Below are 22,966 nucleotides of genomic sequence, written 5' to 3'. Positions count from 1 at the left end.
GGGGAATGTGACACAATAGGGGGTAACAATGTGATCATGATGTGACGCAAAGCGGGTGATGTGACATGGATGTAGGGGGAGAAATGTGACATTGAGGGGGTGAAATGTGACAAGGAGTTTGAGAAATGTGACAGAGGGGATTATGTAAAAAGGAGGCGGAGAAATGTGACATGGAGGGGGGGGAAATGTGACATGGAGAGCTGATGTGACATAGGGGGGTGATTTGACATGGAGGGGGAGAAATGTGACATGGGTGCATGATGGCTTAGATGAGGGGCTGATGGATGGGGGCTGATGGCTGACATGGGGGCTAATGGCTGACATGGGGGCTAAAGGCTGACTTGGGGGGCTAATGGCTGATATGGGGGGCTAATGGCTGACATGGGGGCATGATGGCTGACATGGGGGCATGATGGCTGACATGGGGGTCTGATCTGAGGCATTGGGGGTCTGATTGCTGGTCTGACCTGAGGTGTAAGGGAAAATATTTTTTTCTTATTATCCTCCTCTAAAACTCCTGCTTCTTAGAGGGCGAGAAAAAGGTCCTCAAACCAGCGATTGTCTGAAGCAGAGAGAAGATACCAGGACCACAGAGAGGAGAAGCCATCTGCTGCAGACGGGACCAGGGCCAGGTGCGCTGCGAGGGGGGGGCACCAAAATGTAGCTTTGCTTGTGTTGCCAAAAATCCTTGCACCGGCCCTGCACAGACAGGATCCGTTGTGCGTCTCATTTTTCATCCTTCTGACAGATCAGAGGAAGGGTCAAATAAATGACGATTTCAGCCAGGCTGAAAGGCAAAACAGTGGTCCAGTCATAAAGTGGGGAGGGTGGGAACAGCATGAGAAGTCCACAGAGTGGCCCTATGACATAGTAGTGAGGTGTAAGCAGTATGAGGAGACCACAGAGCGGCACAATGATAGATTCTGGAGTTGGCGGCAGCATCAGGAGGCCGCAAAGCAGCACAAAGATAGAGTCTGGAGGTGGCAGCAGCATGAGGAGACCACAGAGTGGCACAATGACAGTCTGGAGGTGGCAGCAGCATCAGGAGGCCGCAGAGCGGCACAATGACAGTCTGGAGGTGTCAGCAGCATGAAGAAACCACAGAGCGGCACAATGATAGAGTCTGGAGGTGGCAGCAGCATCAGGAGGCTCTGCTTCAAAAATGAAATCATTGTGTACATATTATGTATCGCCGCGTCCTTATTGACCGGCTCTATGGCTCTATAAAAATATCACATGACCTATCCCCTCAAATGAACACCGTAAAAAATGTAAAATAAAAACTTTGCTATATAAACTATTTTTTTGTCACCTTACATCACAAAAAGTGTAATAGCAAGTGATCAAAAAGTCACACGCACCCCAAAATAGTGCCAATAAAACCGTCATCTCATCCAGCAAAAATCATACCCTACCCAAGGTAATCGCCCAAAAACTGAAAAAATTATGGCTCTCAGACTATGGAAACACTAAAACATGATTTTTTTTGCTTCAAAAATGAAATCGTTGTGTAAAAGTTACATAAATAAAAAAAGTATATATATTAGGTATCGCCGCATCCGTGACAACCTGGTCTATAAAAATATCATATGATCTAACCTTTCAAATGAATGTTGTAAAAAACTAAAAATAAAAACGGTGCCAAAACAGCTATTTCTTGTTATCTTGCCTCACAAAAAGTGTAATATAGAGCAACCAAAAATCATATGTACCCTAAATTAGTACCAACAATACTGCCACCCTATCCCATAGTTTCTAAAATGGGTCCACTTTTTTGGAGTTTCTACTCTAGGGGTGCAGCAGGGGGGCTTCAAATGGGACATGGTGTCAAAAAAAACAGTCCAGCAAAATCTGCCTTCTAAAAAACTTATGGCATTCCTTTCCTTCTGCACCCTGCCGTGTGCCAGTACAGCTGTTTATGACCACATATGGGGTGTTTCTGTAAACTACACAATCAGGGCCATAAATATTGAGTTTTGTTTGGCTGTTAACCCTTGCTTTGTTACTGGGAAAAATGGATTAAAATGGAAAATTTGCCAAAAAATGTAAATTCTGAAATTTCATCTCCATTTGCCAATAACTCTTATGGAACACCTAAATGGTTAACGATGTTTGTAAAATCTGTTTTGAATACCTTAAGGGGTTTAGTTTCTTAGATGGCATCACTTTTATCGAGTTTCTACTCTAGGGTTGCATCAGGGGGGCTTCAAATGGGACATGGTGTCATAAAAACCAGTCCAGCAAAACCTGCCTTACAAAAACCGTATGGCATTCCTTTCCTTCTGCGCCCTGCCGTGTGCCCGTACAGTGGTTTACGACCACATATGGGGTGTTTCTGTAAACGACAGAATCAGGTCCATAAATATTGAGTTTGGTTTGGCTGTTAACCCTTGCTTTGTAACCGGAAAAAAAATATTAAAATGGAAAATCTGCCAAAAAAGTAACATTTTGAAATTGTGGAACACCTAAAGGGTTAAAAATGTTTGTAAAATCAGTTTTGAATACCTTGAGGGGTGTAGTTTCTTAGATGGGGTCACTTTAATGAAGTTTCTACTCTAGGGGTGCATCAGGGGGCTTCAAATGGGACATGGGTGTCAAAAAAAACAGTCCAGCAAAACCTGCCTTCCAAAAACAGTATGGCATTCCTTTCCTTCTGCCCCCTGCCGTGTGCCCGTACAGCAGTTTACGACCACATATGGAATGTTTATGTAAACTACAGAATCAGGGCCATAAATATTGAGTTTGGTTTGGCTGTTAACCCTTGCTTTGTAACTGGAAAAAAATTATTAAAATGGAAAATCTGCCAAAAAAGTGAAATTTTGAAATTGTATCTCTATTTTCCATAAATTCTTGTGGAATACCTAAAGGGTTAACGACGTTTATAAAATCAGTTTTGAATACATTGAGGGTGAATTTTCTTAGATGGGGTTACTTTTATGGAGTTTCTACTCTAGTGGTGCATCAGGGGGCTTTAACTGGGACATGGTGTCAAAAAAAACAGTCTAGCAAAATCTGCCTTCCAAAAACCGTAGGACATTCCTTTCCTTCTGCACCCTGCCGTGTGCCCGTACAACAAAAACAATCTCAGAATGGCCTGGATAAGTCAAAGCGTTTAAAAGTTATCAGCACTTAAAGTGACACTGGTCAGATTTGCAAAAAATGGCCTGGTCCTTAAGGTGAAATAGGGCTGAGTCCTTAAGGGGTTAAAACTAATCTTTATCATAAATATACTAAAGGGATGACCCCTAAAGCCATTTAAACCAAATAAAACATATAAAACATATAAAATATTAAACAGACTTTATCCAAACGATATCACATATTAATTCTGCCTGTCTGTCTAAACAGACCTTTATGCCTGAGAAGAACCTCCCTCCTGCTGCTACACACACACTTCCTTCTCTTGGGTGGTGTTCACACTGGCAGAACAGATAGTCATATCAAACTCCAACAAAGATGTTTTTGAAAAAGATGCTACTTACTAGGTTTCATATAGTAGTTTGTTTTAACTCTTTAGACAAGTCTTGATGTCAAATTCTACATTAAACCCCTCAGGCTGCAAAGTCCCCATACGGTAAATCCATTCCACCTCTTTTTTGTTTATCTGCATAATCGGATCTTTTCCTCTACATTTTTTTTCTTACTTTCTCCAAACTAACAAACTTCAGACCTAGTGGATTTTTATTATGTGTTTTCTTGAAGTGTGCTGATACGCTGTGTGTCTTTACACCTTTTATGTTGCGTATATGTGTTCCTGTACACTTATTTTAAGTTTTCTCAAAGTTCTTCCAATATACTGGAGGCTACATGGGCACTCCAGCATATAGACCACTCCTATACAATCACACATTACCTCCCCCTATTCTAAAGCAAGTCCTCTTGCTCCTGGAGGTGACTTCCTCGATTCGGGGTTGTCTTTCTTCCCTCTTTCGGTTTTTACAAGCCGAGCAAACACTGCACCATGTGAACTGGTGTTTCTTCTTTTCTTTTTTTTTTTTGTACGGGTAAGTGGCTCTGTACCAGTTTGTCTTTAATGTTTGGAGCTTTTTTAAAGTTGACAATCGGTTTGTTTGGAATCAGTCCCCCAAGAACCGGGTCATTTTTCAAAATTGACCAATTCTTGCTTATAGCATTTTTCATCATACTCGCGTTATTACTAAACTGTGTGATAAAATAAAATTTAATTTCTATTTGATTTTTCTTCTTCCATAGGGACCAATTAGTTTTCCCCATATTTTTTATTCATTTTTTCTTTACTTTCTTTCAAAACCTTGTCACTGCACTCCTTCAGAAAACCTTTTTTATAGCCTCTTTCTAGAAACCTTTCTTCAATCAATGAACCCAGTTTATGATAATCCTGCAAGCAAATCAGTACAGTTACGATGTATTCTATTTAGTTGACCTTTGGGAATGTTCGTCAACCACGGTTTATGATGGCAGCTAGAGGTCTATATATAGGTATTTGTGTCTGTCGATTTAAAATAAGTTTTGGTCTTGAAAATTCCCCCTTCCATAAAAATCACAAGATCTAAGAAATTAACAGAAATTTCACTATTAGTCCCTGTAAATTAGAGGTTACAATCATTTTCATTAATGTATTTTAAAAAAAAATATTCAGATCATCCGCATTCCCCCTCCAGATAAGGAGACAATCGTCTATATATATTTTCCAAGATAATAGACCTACTTCATTTTTATTTCTGCATAACTTTGGGCCAATGTAAGTCTCCTCCCACACCGCCATATACAGGTTGGTGAAACTGGGGGCGAATTTCACCCCCATTGCCGTCCTGGTGCACTGCAGGTAAAAGCTTCCATCGAACCAAAATAATTGTGGGATAAACAAAACTTTTGACATTCTAGCAGAAAAGTCCTTTGTTCACATGAAATCGCAGTATTGTTCATTAGGATATGATCTACCGCCATTATTACTTTCTCTATCGGAATTACCATATAGGGTGATGTAACGTCTACGGTCGATATAAGTATGTCTTCAGTGCATGGTCCGAAAATCATTAGATGTTCAATTGTGTCCCCTGTATCTTTCAGGTATGAAGGCATATTTACTACATATTTTTGCAGAAAAAAATCTATATATTCGGAAAGGTGGCCTATGAGGGAATTAATCCTGAAGACAATAGGTCTCCCAGGGGGGTTTATCTTGTAGTAGTCCCCTTAGAACCTCCTCATAAGCACTTTTGTCTAGAATAACCACCCATCCCCCCTTATCTGATATTAAGCCTATAAGATTGATACATTTTGGTTTTGTGTCCATCTGTTCTAGTTCTTTTAGTACGCCTCTCTTAAAGGCATCTATGCACTCATTATTTTTGGGTTGGGGAAAGAAGCTAGATTTTTTCCGTAAAATTGGTGTGAATTACATCACATGATTTTATTTCTATTTGTTCCTGTATGGGATTCGATGCCATATATTTGGCAATATAAAGTTTTGTAATAAAGCTGTGTATATCTAAAAAGGTTTCAAATTTGTTAATCTGTTTAGTTGGGGCATAATTCAATCCCTTCGAAAGGACTGCAATTTCATTTTCGGTTAGTGTATGGTAACTCAAATTGTATATCCCATTTATTTTTCCTTTATTTTCTTTGTCTTTGGGCGGTCTATCTCCTTTTCCCCTACAGCCTCTAAGTATCCTTTTTGGGGGGTTCTTGTTTGTTCCTTCAGGGGCTTTATCTTGTTCTCTAATTTCTTTTGCTCCTCTCTCTGGACTTCTTTGATGTTTTGGTGGGGAAAATGTTGTTGTTGTTGTATATTTATTTTACTTAATCCCATGCTCTCTTCTTCTATAACATTATTCCTTGGGTATCGGGGATATTGATTATTTATATGAAACATAAAGTTTCCCTGAGCATACCTTTGAGAATTTTTTCCCTGATATGGTGCTTGTCTATTGTTATAATAGGGTCTGTGATATGTAGTTGGATAAGAATGTTCATAAAATTGTCAATAACCATTTCCATGATAATTCCTCTGTCTATATATTCTTTTTGTGTTGGAAAGAGTTGAGCGGACACCTGGATGTTCGGGGTCGACGGGTTTGGCCGAACTTCGGAAAAAAGTTTGAGTTCGGGACCCGAACTTGACCTTGAACCCGAACCCCATTGAAGTCAATGGGGACCCGAACTTTTGAGCACTAAAATGGCTGTAAAAATGTTATGGAAATGGCTAGAGGGCTGCAAATGGCGTCAAAATGTGGTTAAGAGCATGGCAAGTGCTCTGCAAACAAATGTGGATAGGGAAATAACATAAATAACATAAATACGTAAAAATAAAAAAATATTATCTTGATCTAGGAGGACCAGGTCCATATGGAGTAGGAGGTTGAGGAGGTGGTGGATGTGGCAGTGTCGGTGGAAGCGGCGGTGGAGGATGAGGTAGCCTACACTGGTTTTTGGTTTTACATTTTATTTTTAAAATTAGGGTACACCCCAAAACATTGGGAAATATAACCTGTGATAACCCCCTCCAGTGATAACCTACCATGGTGATTACGGGTGGCGGGGAATCAGGGTTCCAGACCGGAGAGGGAGCGTGATAAAAAGAGACCAAATTTAAGGGAGGATCCATTTTTTCAAATTTAAAATTAGAGTTTAAATATGGGAGAAATTATTAAAGCATAAAAGTGTGACAACTTTTCAAAGTTTAAGCATTGAATGAAAGGATGTGGCGCACATTAATTACTGAATAATTTATTAAATTGTATTCCCTGTCACCTATGCATAGCAGGTGTTTATTCACATCTAAAATCGTATAATGTTAACCCAAGAATGTAACAGAAAAATTATTGACATTTTTTAAGCTGTCAACTAGGTAGAGGAGGGGTATATTACACCCAAAAATTGGCGAATTTCACCAAAAAATGTAACTGCCAATTTTTTCATTTTTTTTAGTCTGCTAATATATAACTGACACATTTTTATTTTTTTTAACCTTTCTACTAGGTGTAGCAGTGGTACTATACACCCCAAAATTTGTTTATTTCGCCAGAAAATGTAACTGACAATTAATTTTTATTTTTTTTACCCCTCTACTAGGTATAGCAGTGATACTATACACACCAAAATTGGTGAATTTCTCCCGAAAATGTAAATGACAAAGTAGTGAAATGATATAAAATAAAACACGTACAAAAAAAAAAACAATGAATTTATGAGGTGGAGTTCCATATGGAGTAGGAGTTTGAGAAGGAGGTGGACCTAGCGGAGTAGGTGGAAGCGGCGGTGGAGGAGTACGAGATAGCCAACACAGGTTTTTGGTTTTATTTTAATTTTGTCAAATTAAGGTACACTCCAAAAGAGTGTAAAATATCCAAAATACAAACATGAGCAATTGTGCTGCAGTATAACAATGGCTGCTTAGTTAAAGGGGGCAGACCCGTCATTCAGTACATGTAGGTGTGTGCACACATACTGCTCCACCATGTTGGTGAAATGCTGCCGCCTGCTAAGACGTTCCATATCAGCTGGTGGTGCTGGTTTTTGTGGCGTGCTGACAAAGCTTTTCTACATTTCGGCCATGCATTATCTTTTGTATATCATTAATGTGCTCACAAATTCTTCTCCTTACTTCTCAGAAAGTTTTTCCTATATAGTCTTTTGGACACGTACACTGGCAAATGTAAAGAGTTACAAACATCCTGTTAGTCGCAGAGCATGTAATTGTTTTGGATCCAGATAAAAAGTTACAGGCTTTGAATGAACCGCATCGAAAACTACCTAGCGGTCTTCGATCCAGCCATGTTGGAGATGGTGCTGTGTAGTGACTATGTACCAGGCGGTCTCTTAGGGACATCCTATCAAGTGTCCATGTCTGTTTAAAAGCATATCTCAAGATGCCATGTGGGTATCCCCTACTTATTAATCTGTCCTGCAATTTTCAGCCTCTACAAGAAACTGTGTGGGACTGGAACAATTTCTCCAGACCCTCAGATATTGTCGTGTTAAAATTAATTCTAGAATTGTGAGCACAAATTCATTGTTTTTTACAATGTACCATCCTCATGTGGAGGCAGTAAGCTACTGCCGCAAGGCCTTTTTTTAATGTGATATAGCATTATATAATGATTCTACATAAATACTGGGGAGCAAGCAAGAGGGATCTATAATTAAAGTCTCGATTTTATTCAGGAAGTCCATCGTGTCTCTTGTGTACGAGGGAAGTGTAAGAACAAATTGCCTGAGTACCTGATCGGTATAAATACAACAGTTTTGTAGCAGTGACCCTACCCCCTACACTATCTGGGGTGTTGTTGGAAGAATAAAGTTGTACTCGTATTCACTTATTACCCTGTTTGTTATCCCAGACAAGAAAATCTTTTTAAGTTCGATCAGAAAGTCATCTGTATGGTTCCCGGACAGTATTTGATATCCTTCTGGATCCCTTAAAATTCTGAGACGTATCTTTCTATATTGATCATGGTCCATTATCACCAGATTGCCCCCGTTGTTCGCTGGTTTTATGACGATGGACGTATCCCTTTCCAATGTTTTTACAGCCTTTAACTTCAACACTGACAGATTTTGTTGATGTGAATGTCTGACCTTGATTTTCTCAAGGTCGGAAATCACAATTCGCTGGAATATGTCTATACATTAATTGTTTGAGGGAGGGGGCATTCTGGTGCTTTTAGGACACAGGTTCATAAATGGGCCTTCCTCAAGATTCCGCAAACCCTCTTCCCATAGATCCATAAGGATTTCAAGATCAGAGATCTCACTTTGTCTAATCCTCAATCTATCAAAGGATTGCCTTCTTGTATTATTGAAAAACTTCTTTCACTTGAGTTTCCTACAAAAGAGGTGTAGGTCCTTTACCCAGGTGAACAACCTAAAGTTGGTGGTTGGGACAAAAGAAAGGCCTCTTTTTAGTACACTGGTTTCGTTCTTATCTAAGATACGTGAGGAAAGGTTTATGATTTCTGGCCCTGTGTTAAAAAAATCACCACATATACCTTCAGAAGTGAACTGCGTATATATTTCTCTTTTTGCACAGAAATAGGCCAGTAAACGCTTTTAGTGAAAATTACTGCAAAAGTGAACTGTGTATATATTTATCTTTTTGTACTGAATATTTGGAACTGGTATTTGGAACGGTTTATAACTCCCTCTAGCTTAACTAAGGCCCCAGTTCCAGCTGAAGAACAGCCCCTTGGCATGATGCTGCCACCACCATGCTTCACTGTGGGGATGGGGTTCTTTTGGTGATGTGCAGTGTTGTTTTTGCGCCAAACATATCTTTTGGAATTATGGCCAAAAAGTTCAACCTTGGTTTCATCAGACCATAACACCTTTTCCCACATGTTTTTGTGAGACTTCAGATGTGTTTTTGCAATATGTAGTCTGGCTTGGATGTTTTTCTTCAAAAGAAAAGGCTTTCGTCTTGCCACTCTACCCCATAGCCCAGACATATGAAGAATATGGGAGATTGTTGTCACATGTACCACACAGCCAGTACTTGACAGATATTCCTGCAGCTCCTTTAATGTTGCTGTAGGCCTCTTGGTAGCCTCCCAGAGCAGTTTTCTTCTCGTCTTTTCATCAATTTTGGAGGGACGTCCAGTTCTTGGTAATGTCACTGTTGTGCCATATTTTCTCCACTTGATGATGACTGTCTTCACTGTGTTCCATGGTATATCTAATGCCTTGGAAATTCCTTTGTACCCTTCTCCGGACTGATACCTTCTAACAATGAGATCCCTCTGATGCTTTGGAAGCTCTCTTGGACCATGGCTTCTGCTGTGGGAAGTAACTAACAAAATTTCAGGAAAGACCAACTAGAGCAGCTAAACTTTATTTAGGGTTAATCAGAGGCACTGTAAATAATGGCCGTTGTATGCTGACTCCTATTTAAAAGGATTCTGAATGTGATAGCTTAATTCTGAACACAGCTACATCCCCAGTTATAAGAGGGTGTGCACACTTATGCAACCACATTATTTTTATTTTTTGTTTTGTTTTCTTCACTCCACCTAAAAGATTTCAGTTTGTTTTTCAATTGAGTGGTACAGTTTATAGGTCACATTAAAGCTGGAAACAGGGGTGTGTAGACTTTTTATATCCACTGTAGATAATTCCATCTATGATTTCATACCTCGCTCTCTTAGATGCTGATATGGATGATATCACCGCTGTGAATGTGACGGACGGGGATTCTATAACTATGAAGTGCATTGTAGACAGTAACCCGAAGGCTTCCATTACTTGGTATAAAGAAGACATTGAGGTCCAGCGGACTATAAGTGACCGGACTGTCACCCTTACACTCAGCAACATTACCCCGAGTGATGCTGGGAGATATCGGTGTTCTGCAGAGAATGAACATGGGGCCGCACACAGGACGGTAGAAATCATATATCACAGTAAGTATAAAGCATCCCTATTACATATATAGTACGCTATCCGTTCATTTATCTGCTCCTTTCTGTAGTAATTCTCGAGGTCAGATACGTTCTACATTTAGGACCTGTGCCACTTTTTAATGTAGTCTATGTTTAGAGCAGTAAATAGGATTAGACCTGGATTAAAGCACGTTTACCATCTGGGAAAAACTTGAAATATCACAGAAAAGTCGCCAAAAAAGTTGCATCTTCTGCCAAGCAGTCCCTGGTGTATTCTTTAAGCTGTCACACAACACAATGCAGTTAACCAGACGTAAAAATAACACAAAAACGATCTTAGATGATAAATGACCCCCAGTATCTTTCTGGTGAAAATCCTGGCCTCTAATCCTGAGAAATGCTTCTTCTTTTTTTTTTTTTTAAATAGTGTTTTTTTGCTAGTTCAAGGGTGGGAAGGCGCCGTTCAGTGCCCCCTGCATCCCCAGAATCATCACTACTCGGTCTGAAATGTCAGGGGCTGTCAGGCAAACACAAGCAAGAGGCTTGGGCGGTGTTACTGGAGCAATAATGCTGCACCAAATGGAATACCACTGCCTATGGTGCACCGAAAAACAAATTGCATAAAAGTATAAAAATCATTTCTCAGGATCAGTTGACCAGAATTTCACTAGAAAGGTAAAGTTATGTTTTGGAGCTCCTACTGTGCATGGCAGTATGCTTACTCTGAGACCCATTTTACAGGTGACAGACTTGCTTTGGAGGTGCGTACATTTCTTGAAATTTGTAGTGGGTCTAATTTCAACAAATCAGTTGGAAGAATCTGTATTTTCAGGCAGTGTGCATCCATTTGCTGATGTGCGTCAGGCTGGTTTGGTGCTTGAGAAAACAGTTTCATTCTCTTTGACAACTATGTTTTCTGCTCCTGGTGCTGCTTGATGCTAAAGATAACAGCTGTCAGCATGTAAGAAGCCAAACATGCAGCTGATCATGCTCACCAGCGTGCCCAAGGACCCATTTCCTTCAGTCTCTGCTCCGCACTGTGCTAGTTGGTCATGGCCAGGGGTCTCATTGTCATCATCATCCGCAGCATGCCTGCCATAACAAGCGTCCTCCTCACCCCCTAGCTGAGCCTCAGAAAACTATATGTCCCCTACACCACCAACATCTTGTTCTCCTGCTCCAGTTGCAGTTCTTCATCCTCATCCTCCACTTCCTCCTCCATGTAACTTTGTCTATGCAGGTTCCCCACAGCTACAGGGTGTCTACCAAAATGTTTAACCTGTCCTTCTTCTACCATCTCTTGGTGCATCAGCCCTGAGCATTTCCTCTAATATAAATATGTCACCAGTAGGGATGAGCTCCCTGTTAAGGAAGTGGGGTACTGTGGTAATCACTATTAAAGGGGTGGGTGCTGTGGATGTCTATGTTAAGGGGTAGAGAAGATCGGATTTTTCAAAAATTTTATTCAGACGGTTCGCCGAATTTTCCAAAAAGATTCAATTCGATCCAAATTTGTGGCAAATCAAGTAAAAAAACAGCTATTTCCTGGCTTCAGAGAGCCTGTATAGCGGTGTAGAACACTGTTCCTGTATAGTGGTGTAGAACACTGTGCCTGTATAGCGGTGTAGAACACTGTGCCTGTATAGCGGTGTAGAACACTGTGCCTGTATAGTGGTGTAGAACACTGTGCCTGTATAGCGGTGTAGAACACTGTGCCTGTATAGCGGTGTAGAACACTGTGCCTGTATAGCGGTGTAGAACACTGTGCCTGTATAGCGGTGTAGAACACTGTGCCTGTATAGCGGTGTAGAACACTGTGCCTGTATAGCGGTGTAGAACCCTGTGCCGTTCAGTAACACGCATAGGGAGTCTGCTGTGGTAGTGAAACAATACTGTGAGTTAGTATGACACGCAGATGACAGGCGTCGCTCTTAGAATTACTGCACACTTCATGAAGCCAATACTGACCAAATAACTCAAGTGCGAACTCAGCCTTACAGGTCAATGTTAGCGCCAGGTATAAAGAACCATGCAGAGGGCAAAGATCCTACTATAGTGTGAAAGAAGGCACTCCCTTTACACCCTCGTCAGCTGATTCCACATAGATGTCTACAGAACCTGTTCTATTACACACTTATACAAGTAGAGCCCCCGACAGAGTGGAGAGGGTGTCCGCGGTAAGTTTGTGTTGACGTCACTGATTATTTTGCTCTTATTCTGATCCATTATAAGAAAAACCCCCAAATAATGGATCCTGTCTGTTGAGCATCCGCCTTCACTCGGGCACGCGTCGAGGTGTCTGCGCTTGAGGCGGCATTCCAGTTTTTCAGTTAACCATGTCACAGGTTATGCCTTATTAGAATAATATATGCTATCTTTTTATTCTTAGGACATATCCTCTTATATCTGTAGGTGCCTGACTTGTCATTAATATATATGCTATTTTGTGTTTGTGATGTTGCTGCATAACCATGAATATTTAGCATAATCATGTGAATCGGCTACACTCCGCTTTTTTGCAATATAATTTATTCTGGACCCTTTTTAGCATTATATAGCAACAACACCAAAATGACATAGTCAGTATATCTGCTATTTACATTATATACAGTACAGACCAAAAGTTTGGACACACCTTCTCATTCAAAGAGTTTTCTTTATTTTCATGACTATGAAAATTGTAGATTCACACTGAAGGCATCAAAACTATGAATTAACACATGTGGAATTATATACATAACAAACAAGTGTGAAACAACTGAAAATATGTCATATTCTAGGTTCTTCAAAGTAGCCACCTTTTGCTTTGATTACTGCTTTGCACACTCTTGGCCTTCTCTTGATGAGCTTCAAGAGGTAGTCACCTGAAATGGTCTTCCAACAGTCTTGAAGGAGTTCCCAGAGATGCTTAGCACTTTTTGGCCCTTTTGCCTTCACTATGCGGTCCAGCTCACCCCAAACCATCTTGATTGGGTTCAGGTCCGGTGACTGTGGAGGCCAGGTCATCTGACACAGCACCCCATCACTGTCCTTCATGGTCAAATAGCCCTTACACAGCCTGGAGGTGTGTTTGGGGTCATTGTCCTGTTGAAAAATAAATGATGGTCCAACTAAACGCAAACCGGATGGAATAGCATGCCGCTGCAAGATGCTGTGGTAGCCATGCTGGTTCAGTATGCCTTCAATTTTGAATAAATCCCCAGCAGTGTCAACAGCAAAGCACTCCCACACCATCACACCTCTTCCTCCATGCTTCACGGTGGGAACCAGGCATGTAGAGTCCATCCGTTCACCTTTTCTGCATCGCACAAAGACACGGTGGTTGGGACCAAAAATCTAAAATTTGGACTCATCAGACCAAAGCACAGATTTCCACTGGTCTAATGTCCATTCCTTGTGTTCTTTAGCCCAAACAAGTCTCTTCTGCTTGTTGCCTGTCCTTAGCAGTGGTTTACTAGCAGATATTTTACCATGAAGGCCCAATTCACACAGTCTCCTCTTAACAGTTGCTCTAGAGATGTGTCTGCTGCTAGAACTCTGTGTGGCATTGACCTGGTCTCTAATCTGAGCTGCTGTTAACCTGCGATTTCTGAGGCTGGTGACTCGGATGAACTTATCCTCCACAGCAGAGGTGACTCTTGGTCTTCCTTTCCTGGGGCGGTCCGCATGTGAGCCAGTTTTTTTGGAGCGCTTGATGGTTTTTGTGACTGCACTTGGGGACACTTTCAAAGTTTTCCCAATTTTTGGGACTGACTTACCTTAATTTCTTAAAGTAATGATGGCCACTTGTTTTTCTTTACTTAGATGCTTTTTTCCTGCCATAATACAAATTCTAACAGTCTATTCAGAAGGACTATCAACTGTGTATCCACCTGACTTCTCCACAACGCAACTGATGGTCCCAACCCCATTTATAAGGCAAGAAATCCCACTTATTAAGCCTGACAGGACACACCTGTGAAGTGAAAACTATTTCAGGTGACTACCTCTTGAAGCTCATCAAAAGAATGCCAAGAGTGTGCAAAGCAGTAATCAAAGCAAAAGGTGGCTACTTTGAAGAACCTAGAATATGACAAATTTTCAGTTGTTTCACACTTTTTTGTTATGTATATAATTCCACATGTGTTAATTCATAGTTTTGATGCCTTCAGTGTGAATCCACAATTTTCATAGTCATGAAAATAAAGAAAACTCTTTGAATGAGAAGGTGTGTCCAAACTTTTGGTCTGTACTGTATAGCCTTGGTATATTTATCAATCTGTATCCCTTCTGTGGGATCTTATACTATTGTACACTGAACAAAAATATAAACACAACACTTTCGGTTTTGCTCGTATTCTGCATGAGCTGAACTCAAAGATCTGAAACATTTTCTACGTACACAAAAGACCCATTAATCTCAAATATTGCTCACAAATCTGTTAAAATATGTGTTAGTGAGCACTTCTCTTTTGCCAAGATAATCCATCCCACCTCACAGGTGTGGCATATCAAGGTTCTGATTAGACAGCATGAATATTGCACTGGTGTGCCTTAGACTGTCCACAATAAAAGGCCACTCTGAAATGTGCACAGTTTAGCCTTACTGGGGGGGTCAGAAAACCAGTATCCTGTGTGGCCACAATTTGCCTCACGCAGTGCAACACATCTCCGTCGCATAGAGTTGATCAGGTTGTTGATTGAGGGCTGTGGAATGTTGGTCCACTCCTCTTCAATAGCTGTGCGAAGTTGCCGATATACGCCGATTGAGAGCATTCCAAACATGCTCAATGGGTGACATGTTCGTGTCAGTATGCTGGCCATGCAAGAGCTGGGATGTTTTCAGTTTCCAGGAATTGTGTACAGATCCTTGCAGTATGGGGCCGTGCATTATCATGAGGTGATGGTCGTGTATGAATGGCACAACAATGGGCCTCAGGATCTCGTCACGGTATATCTGTGCATTCAAAATGCCATCAATTAAATGCACCTGTGTTCGTTGTTCATAACATACGCCTGCCCATACCATAACCCCACCGCCACCATGGGCCACCCGATCTACAACGCTGACGTCAGCAATAGTGATGAGCGCCAGGGGCAATATTCGAATTCGCAATATTTTGCTAATATTTTGTTGAATATTTGCGAACTGTAATATTCGTTATATTCTACATTCTTTTTTTTAACTAGAAAATCGGCAAGGTAATGATCGCTTAATATTAAGCAATCAATACAGGCGTGGGTCAAAAACTAATATATAGCACTATAGAATATAATGCTATATATTCGTTTTTAGAATATTTGTAATTTTTCCCATCTGAACACATGATTGGCCCAAAAGCAATTTTAGTAGGGAGGAATCATGACTTTGGATGGAAAAAAATTACGATTATTCTGAAAAGCGAATATATAACATTATATTCTATATAATGCTATATGTTAGTTTTTTAGAATATTCATGTTTTTTTTTCCATCTGAAGTGAACAGTGTTCAGTGTTCACTCCAGATGGAAAAAAATGATGAATATTCTAAAATATATATACATAGTGCTATATAATCGTTTTTTAGAATACTCGTCATTTTTTCCATCTGAAGTCATGAATGATTCCTCGCTCTTCTTGCTTGTGGGCCAATGACTCATTGCCCCACAAGCAAGAAGCAGGGAGAAATTATGACTTCAGATGGAAAAAAAATTGGGAATATTCGAAAAACAAATATATAGCTGTATATTTGAAATATTCTCAAATTTTTGAAGTTGCGATATTCAAGATAAAAATTTGCTTTTCGAATATTCGCGCTCAACACTAGTCAGCAAACCGCTCACCCACATGACGACACACACGCGCTGTTTGCCATCTGCCCTGAACAGTGAAAACTGGGACTCACCTGTGAAGAGAACGCCTCTCCAACGTGCCAGACGCCATTGAATGTGAGCATTTGCCCACTCAAGTTGGTTACGATGACGACGAACTGCAGTCAGGTCCAACCCCGATGAGGACGACCAGCATGCAGATGAGCTTCCCTGAGATGGTTTCTAACAGTTTGTGCAGAAATTCTTTGGTTGTGCAAACCAATTGTTGCTGCAGCTGTCCGGGTGGATCATGGAGGTGAACATGCTGGATGTGGAGGTCCTGGGCTGAGCTGGTTACACATGGTCTGCGGTTGTGAGGCCAGTTGGATGTACTGCCAAATTCTCAGAAACGCATTTGGAGATGGCTTATGATAGAGAAATGAACATTCATTGCACGGGCAACAGCTCTGGTAGACATTCCTGCAGTCAGCATGCCAATTGCACGCTCCCTCAAATGTTGCGACATCTGTGGCATTGTTCTGTGTGATCAAACTGCACATTTCAGAGTGGGCTTTTATTGTTAGCAGTCTAAGGCACACCTGTGCAATATTCATGCTTTCTAATCTGTCTGTGAGGTGGGATGGATTATCTCGGCAAAGGAGAAGTTCTCACTAACACAGATTTAGGCTACATGCACACGACCGTGCCGTTTTTTGTGGTCCGCAAACCGCGGATCCGCAAAACACAGAATCCGCCTGTGTGCCTTCCGCAATTTGCGGAATGGAACAGGTGGACCATTGTAGAAATACCTATTCTTGTCCGCAAAACGGACAAGAATAGGACATGCTATATTTTTTTTGCGGGGCCACGGAACGGTGCAAAGGATTCGGACAGCACACGGAGTGCTGTCTGCATCTTTTGAGGCCCTATTGAAGTGAATGGGTCCGCATTCAAGCCGCCAAAACTGTGGCTCGGATGCAGACCTGAAAAACGGTCGTGTGCATGAGGCCTTAGACAGATTTGTGAACAGTATTTGAGAGTAATGGGTCTTTTGTGTATGTAGAACATGTTTCAGATCTTTGAGTTCAGCTCTTGCAAAATGGGAGCAAAACCAAAAGTGTTGTGTTTATATTTTTGTTGAATGTACAGTATTTGTCAGTATTGTGATTTTTCCAGTAGCCCCACTTACACAATAGACATTTCAAGACACGGATCACCTTATCTGGTATTACGCCCCTCGCTATGCTCTCTGTATCTTTCCCCATCCTGTCATTTTTAGTGATGAGCGGCATAGGCAATATTCAAATTTGCGATATTTCTCAAATTTTGGGTCGAATATTCGCCATAAATTAGAAAATTCGAGATTTCGTGATCTCCAGTCATTGTTTACTTGATTGCGAAAATCGGCAATGTAATATATTTGCGATAAATTTGTGATTAGAATATTCAACACTATTTGCGAATACGAACATATAGAACTATATTCTAAATATTTGCAAATTCTCGAAGTGGCGATATTCGCGATTAAAATTTGCGATTCGAATATTTATTTTTGATTAATAAAGCTTGTAATACTTTTGTTTTAGTCCCATTGGTTTTCGTGTGTATGTGGAAGCTGTTTTTGATTTATGTGCTTTTTTTTATGCTGTTTGATAGAAATGGTGAGGTTATTGTCGGCACTGTTCTACTGTCAGCCTACTGTATAACTGTATTACTATACTGATTACGGTATATTTTATGGGTAGTCATTCTGCTAAATATTATGTGCAGCTAAGTATTTGCTATGTAGGAATTAATATCATTTTATCAGGGACAGTGAATACTGTAAAAAAAAGTCCTAAAAATGGAGATTCAGTTGTAGATTTATCGTCTCCCTTGCGCATAAAAAGTGACAATAAGAAGTCGCACAATATAGGTTTTCAATAATTTAACTGAGATTTTTTTTTAAAAAGTTGCATCTCCTGTTTTATTACTCCACCCTAGCCACATTTGCTAAAGGAGACGTGAAAATGGTGGGAAGGAGGCCTAACCAGCAGCTGGTACAAATCTTAGTTTTTTGGTACAAGTGCAGCCAGAAATCTACGGCAGATCTGAGCTGTCACAGACTCCTCTTTAGGTCACAAACTGCCGGAGGATGAGCCTCATTTATGACAAGGCTCGCACCTCATTGTATATTAGACAAATCCTCCAGCAGCGCAGCTTTCTGTGTCCGTCTTGTTAAATCTCCCGCTCATTTATTCCCCCACATTATAGCATTCAATGTGCAGTTTATATATTTTCATATTCTAAGACTTCAGACATTTTCAGTTGCCTTATTTGTTCTGAAAAATGTTTATTAAGTTAAATATTTTCTATATTTTGCAAAGATTCCTTCTTTTTTTCTTTCTTTCTTCTTTCTAAGTAACTTGTCAGTTTGGTAATTTAATTTGTATTAATTTATATTTTAAAAATCTTTCTTCTTCCTTCCTCTTCTTCTTCTTCTTCCTTGTTTTTCCTCTTCTTTTATTCTTTCTTCTTCCTCCTTCTTTCTAAGTAACTTGTCAGATATTTTAGTTGTAATTGACTGCAGTATCTGAAGGGTTAATATCTAGAGAGTTACCTTCAATCTCAGCCATTGTTGGATGGTGTCAGCTGTATTATGAAGAAGGCACTGGCAGTTTATGGAACAGGATCACCTTATGAGTCTGCTCCATACAACCCTTCAGACGGCTCAGACCGGCAGTTACATCCAGATACACAAAGGGTTAATATTGTTTTTAGAAGACTTTTTGATGATACATACAATCCTGAGTATACAAGCCTGGGGTATAATTATGTCTGATTATTTTCTCTTAATGGCTCACATTTTACTCTATTATATTAGGTATCTATTCACATAATTTTGGAGGATCCAAATTCCTTATCCTTTTTGCAAAGATCGGACCAATCTGCTTCCTGCTGGTGCTTGCATTGCTGGTGTTTGCTTGCTGGAGGTGATGTATATTAATAATGTCTTCACGCTTCACTTTTCACTGAGCTGCCGTTACTTCCCAAAAGCTTCATAAATGACATTGACAATAGAATGATTTCATGAACGCAGTGTAATACTTCATTTACCCCGTGGGGGCACTGGAGAAAGAATGAACACTTTCTGCCAGCTTACAGATTAATGGTGATTTATCCAATACTTTAGAAAACATTTAACTGTAATTGTAACATTTCCTAATGTTTTGTTTAATGTTGTTTAATAATTATGACACCTTTATTTTTTTCCATAGAAAAAGACAGAAGAAGCCGACAAACGCTGAGGTATGTGACAAGCTAATGAAGACAATCCTTTTCCACTTGCTCTATTAGGCGATATGGATGTCATTGAGTTGGGTCCTGGGATTGCCAGATGGAGAACTACCAAAAAGCACCAATGCTGCAGAAAATAGATGATAAGCAGTATACAAAGTAAATGATGGAAATTAAGATTGGTTCTGGATAAGAAGAGATACTTTAGAAATCACATTTTATATTTCTAATAACAACACATGAAAGTTTCCTCTCATATTCAAAGTTTTAATTATTACTGGTACAGTTTTAATTAAGTTGCATTTTTTGTTCCTGCAGACTGATGACACATATACTGATCTGAGGTTGTCAGGTATTACAAGTACATATGATCAGCTGAAGGTAACTATTGAATGAATTGAAGTAAGAAGCCCGAGAACGTGATATGACCCATAATGCTGTGCAGCCAGCCAATCTGCAGATAGCCATCCCCTGTGATGTCACAGCCCTATGAAAGCCTCATCTCATGCAGTCTCTTCCATTTCACTGTGAGCTGAGCTTTGGGAGAAACGTGACAAGTGCTCATGCACTAGGGCTGTGATGGATAACCTCCGGCACTCCAGCTGTGGTAAAATTACAGCTCCCAAGAATTACACTTGCTTGGCCATAGAAATGAATGGAGCATGTTGGGAGTCCTAGTTTCACCACAGCTGGAGTGCCGAAGGTTAGCCATCATGGTGTTTAAGACAGTGTTGCAGAAAGCTATTATCAGAAGAATATTCGATAGGGAGAGTGCAAGGACAGTGCAGGGAGATCATAGGGAGAGTTTTTTGAGACTGCAGGGAGAGCATAGAGAGACAGCACTGTGAAAGCAGTGGGAGATCTGCAGCCAAACGTGGGAGGGGTACACTGTCTGCTACTTGGGAGACTGTTTGTGAGGAACACACTAGTAGTGCATGGGTTCATAAAAGCAGTGGCAGGCAGGCATCACGCAGTGGTGGTGAGAAAACACCACACTTACCTGGGAGGGACGTTACAGTGGCAGCAGGCAGGATATCTGGACAGAAGTTGAGGCATGCCCAGGGAGCTAATATTGTCATAACAGCCCTGTGTCAACACATAAAGTGTCACTATTAGATAATCGATCACCGAGGCAATTGCAAAAAGACAATGGTATGCATGCACTCCAATGGTGCAGAAGCTGAACATGCACCTGGCCAAGTTTCTACACCTGGCCATGTTTTCCTGCACACGTACATTGAGCAGAAGGTGGGCCAGTCTTTAAGCCTCTCTGTGTCTACTAGAGGTCACACCGGCGCTGATATATGAAATTGAAACTATGGTCAAGGACAATATATGTAATTCACAGACCACAGGGTAAATGTTATTCTGGACCAGGCACACCAGCGACTTGGCCAGGTGGTGGCAATGCCGCCTCTGCATTGTAATGCTGGGCTTTTTGTGCCAATGTCCTCCTTTGTCTCCTCATCCTCCACCTTGTTCTTACCCTCCTCTCAAGACACACTTCAAAGTTGTCATGCAGTTCTGCACCTGGACAGCCTTGGCGAACAGAGCACACTGGGATGAACTGCTCGGCGTCATCAATAAAGAAAACAAACACTGGCTGTCTCCTCGCCGAATGGAGATATGAAACATGGTTACTAATAATGGGAACAACATTTTGTCAGCGCTGCATCAGGGATGGTGAACCCATGCACCCTACATGGTGTATGTCTTCTATCTCATTGTCACCTGGTTCCTCAAGTCTTCCATTGAACTGCAAAGGCTGTTAAAACTGTGCATGCACTTCAGCCATTCTTACCATGCAAAACATGCCGTCCTTAAGCTGCAAAGGAAAAATGCTCTTTTACAAAATCACATGAAAAGCAATGTTTCCACCCATTGGAACTCCACACTCCATATATTTGACCCACTTTATTAGCAGAAGAAGGTGGTCAATGATTTTTTAATGCTGCAGACAGACAGGTCTACTTCCAATGATAACTTCCACATTAGCCAATGGTAGCTCATGTGTGACACATGCCATTTGCTTAGTTCGGGTTCGGGATTCGGGATCCTAACCCGGTCCGAACTTCGTCCTGAACCCGAACCCCATTGAAGTCAATGGGGACCCGAACTTTTCGGCACTAAAAAGGCTGTAAAACAGCCCAGGAAAGGGCTAGAGGGCTGCAAAAGGCAGCAACATGTAGGTAAATCCCCTGCAAACAAATGTGGATAGGGAAATGAATTAAAATAAAAATTAAATAAATAAAAATTAACCAAAATCAATTGGAGAGAGGTCCCATAGCAGAGAATCTGGCTTCATGTCACCCACCACTGGAACAGTCCATTCTCAGATATTTAGGCCCCGGCACCCAGGCAGAGGAGAGAGGTCCCGTAACAGACAATCTGGCTTCATGTCAGCAGAGAATCAGTCTTCATGTCATAGCAGAGAATCAGGCTTTACGTCAGCCACCACTGCAACAGTCCATTTTCATAAATTTAGGCCCAGCACCCAGGCAGAGGAGAAAGGTCCCGTAACAGACAATCTGGCTTCATGTCAGCAGAGAATCAGGCTTCACGTCACCCACCACTGCAACAGTCCATTTTCATAAATTTAGGCCCAGCACCCAGGCAGAGGAGAGAGGTCCCGTAACAGACAATCTGGCTTCATGTCAGCAGAGAATCAGTCTTCATATCATAGCAGAGAATCAGGCTTCACGTCAGCCACCAATGCAACAGTCCATTGTCAGATATTTAGGCCCAGCACCCAGGCAGAGGAGAGAGGTCCCGTAACAGAGAATCTGTCTTCATGTCAGCTGAGAATTAGTCTGCATGTCATAGCAGAGAATCAGGCTTCACGTCAGCCACCACTGCAACAGTCCATTGGCATATATTTAGGCCCAGCACCCAGGCAGAGGAGAGAGGTCCCGTAACAGAGGATCTGGCTTCATGTCAGCAGAGAATCAGTCTGCATGTCATAGCAGACAATCAGGCTTCACGTCAGCCACCACTGCAACAGTCCATTGTCAGATATTTAGGCCCAGCACCCAGGCAGAGGAGAGAGGTTCCGTAACAGAGAATCTGTCTTCATGTCAGCATAGAATTAGTCTGCATGTCATAGCAGAGAATCAGGCTTCACGTCACCCAACATTGGAACAGTCCATTGGCATATATTTAGGCCCCGGCACCCAGACAGAGGAAAGGTTCATTCAACTTTGGGTAGCCTCGCAATATAATGGTAAAATGAAAATAAAAATAGGATTGAATGAGGAAGTGCCCTGGAGTACAATAATATATGGTTAAGGGGAGGTAGTTAATGTCTAATCTGGACAAGGGACGGACAGGTCCTGTGGGATCCATGCCTGGTTCATTTTTATGAACGTCAGCTTGTCCACATTGGCTGTAGACAGGCGGCTGCGTTTGTCTGTAATGACGCCCCCTGCCGTGCTGAATACACGTTCAGACAAAACGCTGGCCGCCGGGCAGGCCAGCACCTCCAAGGCATAAAAGGCTAGCTCTGGCCACGTGGACAATTTAGAGACCCAGAAGTTGAATGGGGCCGAACCATCAGTCAGTACGTGGA

General features: G+C 41.2%; 1 protein-coding gene across 1 annotated transcript in view; it reads left to right on the top strand.

The window, feature by feature from the left end:
• LOC122926364 (sialic acid-binding Ig-like lectin 16) overlaps nt 1-22,966 on the top strand; it is a 139,755-nt gene that overhangs the window by 107,124 nt on the left and 9,665 nt on the right. The window contains exons 9-12 of the mRNA XM_044277739.1: nt 10,122-10,376; nt 18,989-19,097; nt 19,383-19,413; nt 19,720-19,782. Of these exons, the coding sequence (XP_044133674.1) occupies nt 10,122-10,376; nt 18,989-19,097; nt 19,383-19,413; nt 19,720-19,782 (458 nt within the window). The remainder of the gene's footprint in view (nt 1-10,121; nt 10,377-18,988; nt 19,098-19,382; nt 19,414-19,719; nt 19,783-22,966) is intronic.

This window comes from Bufo gargarizans, chromosome 2 (assembly GCF_014858855.1).
Source record: "Bufo gargarizans isolate SCDJY-AF-19 chromosome 2, ASM1485885v1, whole genome shotgun sequence".
Classification (NCBI taxonomy): Eukaryota; Metazoa; Chordata; class Amphibia; order Anura; family Bufonidae; genus Bufo; species Bufo gargarizans.
The sequence above is the reverse complement of the archived record's forward strand: the minus strand, read 5'-3'. Positions and strand labels throughout refer to the sequence as shown.